At 50.3% G+C, this 2,527-nt stretch overlaps 1 protein-coding gene across 1 annotated transcript; it reads left to right on the forward strand.

The window, feature by feature from the left end:
* Nucleotides 1-865: 865 nt before the first annotated feature.
* On the forward strand, nt 866-2,520 carry LOC114818879 (guanine nucleotide-binding protein G(I)/G(S)/G(O) subunit gamma-12; the record flags this gene model as incomplete). Its single annotated transcript, XM_029086688.1, has 2 exons — nt 866-961; nt 2,458-2,520. Coding segments are annotated over exons 1-2 (159 nt in total), but the record flags the coding sequence as incomplete, so codon positions are not given.
* Between the last annotated feature and the right edge of the window lie 7 nt (nt 2,521-2,527).

A 2,527-nucleotide genomic window follows, 5' to 3' on the forward strand; every position in this document is an offset into this window, starting at 1 on the left:
CCCTGTAATGCTGAAAGCAGGGATCTCAGCGCAGCACCACAGGGACAATGATTTTTGTGGATCTGTGGAAAGCCAACAACAGGGTTTGTGTCCATCCCCCTAGAGATGGCCTGCAAGGATTGGAGAGTTGGGCGGAAAGGAACCTGAGGAGATTCAACAAGAGGAAGTGCAGAGTCCTTCAGCTGGAGAGGAACAACCCCAGGCACCAGGACAGGTTGGGGGCTGACCTGCTGGAGAGGAGCTCTGTGGAGAAGGACCTGGGTGTGCTGGTGGACAGCCATGAGTCAGCAATGTGGCCAAGAAGGCCAACAGTCTCCTGAGGTGCATCAAAAAGAGCGTGGCCAGCAGGTCGAGGGAGGTTCTACTTCCCCTCTACTCTGCCCTGCTGAGGCCAGTGACAGAACAAGAGGAAACGGCCTCAAGTTGCTCAGGGGAGGTTCAGATTGGATCTGAGGAGAAACTCCTTCACCCCAAGGTTGTCAGGCATTGGAACAGGCTGCCCAGGGAGGTGGTGGAGTCACCTTCCCTGGTGGGATTGAACAGACGGGCAGACGAGGTGCTCAGGGACATGGGTTAGAGGTGGGATTGGCAGTGTTGGGGTCGTGGTTGGACTCAATGATCTTAAAGATCTTTCCCAACCAAAATAATTCCATGATTTTCCAAGCACTCAATGTTGTTTTTTCTGGAGGGCTTTTGGGTTGCAGAGCATCAGTTCCTGAGCTGCCTCTCAGCTGCTCGCTCCTGTTGGACACAGTAATACACAAACCACTTTTTGTGGCGTGTAAAAGCCATTTAACACCCTGTGCCACCATCTGGAAAACTAACCCGTTGTCTTCCCAAACAGAACTTCACCACTTCACTGAAGATGTCTGGCAAGACAGCTAGCACAACCAACAACATAGCCCAGGCCCGGAGGACTGTCCAGCAGTTAAGAATAGAAGCCTCAATAGAAAGAATAAAGGTGAGCACACCTCTTATTTTCTTTCCTGCTTTCCCCCCTCCCAGCTACAGGGTGATAAGATATCAGAGTGTGTCTGTGCCCATGGTTTGTGTTTCCCCTTCTTCCAACACGACATTTACATTTCAGCCCAACTAACCTGCATAAAACAATTCTCGTGGCCGCTCACCGCGGTGTCCTCGGTGCTTTGTGGACTCGTGGGAGAACCAAAGCAAAATACAAAGTGCAGTGTGTGAAACTGAAGGCAGGGACATGTTTCCAGTGTCACACATATTCATTGTCTTCTCAAATTATTTTATGTTTATGTTTTTTCCATCCTCTGGCTGGCCCAATCCTACATCTGTGAGGAAGGTGAATGTGGAGGGACATTATTATAAAAAAGAAGGTTGCAGAAACTGGATTCCTTTAACTTCAGAGAGACAAGAAACCCAGCTTGTTCCCAGCTAGCAGGGAGGGGGTGTTGGCTACACTGGTAATATCACCTTCTTGGGTTCTGTTGGGCTGCTTGGGTTGGTGCCCAGCCCCTTCTGAAGACCAGCAGAAGAAATGTCCCAATGCAGGGAGCAGGAGCAGGGCCATGTGGGGAGGGACCCTGCCCAGCAGTCTCCAAACAGTGACTTATCTGAGCATGCTTCTGTTTACTGTCCTCACCAGAATCACAGACTGGTTTGGGTGGGAATGGACCTTTCAGGGACATCCAGTCCAACATGATGAGCAGTGAGCAGGGACATCTTCAACCAGATCAGGTTGCTCAGAGCCCCGTCCAACCTGACCTGGAATGTTTCCAGGGATGGGTCTTGAGAAGTTCCTCATCACAAACCTACTAATCCTATTTTGAACCTTCTCCTGTTGATTTTTAGTCTCTGTAGAAGCCGTGTAGGAGCTGAGTGGTGCTTTTGCCTGGTGTCACAAACTAACCCCAAGTACTGGAAGAGCACCAGGGTCTGTCCTTTTCTCCCTGCTGCCGATGAAGCCAGAACCAGCCTGTGGCAGTGTCTCTTTCTCAGGAGGTCCTGGAGAGCACGTTGATCTCCAAGCACCTCTCCCACCCCACACCGATTTGTATCCATGGGCAGCTCTCAGCACATTTGATCATGTTGGGGCCTGCAAGAAAGCTGGGGAAGGACTTTTCATAAGGGCAGTTAATGGCAAAACAAGGGGAAATGGGTTTAAGCTGAAAGAGGGGAGGTTTAGATGAGATATTAGGAAGAAGTTCTTCACTGTGAGGGTGGTGAGACAGTGTCCCAGGTTGGCCAGAGAAGCTGTGGCTGCTCCTCCCTGGAAGTGTTGAAGGCCAGGTTGGATGAGGCTTTGAGCAACCTGGTCTAGTGGAAGGTGTCCCTGCTGCTGGCAGGGGGGTTGGAACTGGATGAGCTTTGAGGTCCCTTCCCACCCAAACCATTCTATGATTCATTCTATGATTCTATGTTGCCACTTATGGAGAAATAGAATTTCATGGGTTGTTTTGGTTTGGTTTGTTTTTTCCGTGTCTTCTGCAGGTGTCAAAAGCATCAGCAGACCTCATGCTCTACTGCGAAGAACACGCCAAGAAGGATCCTTTGCTCATGG

This window comes from Antrostomus carolinensis, unplaced genomic scaffold, assembly GCF_000700745.2.
Source record: "Antrostomus carolinensis isolate BGI_N321 unplaced genomic scaffold, ASM70074v2 scaffold18420, whole genome shotgun sequence".
In the NCBI taxonomy this organism is placed as follows: Eukaryota; Metazoa; Chordata; class Aves; order Caprimulgiformes; family Caprimulgidae; genus Antrostomus; species Antrostomus carolinensis.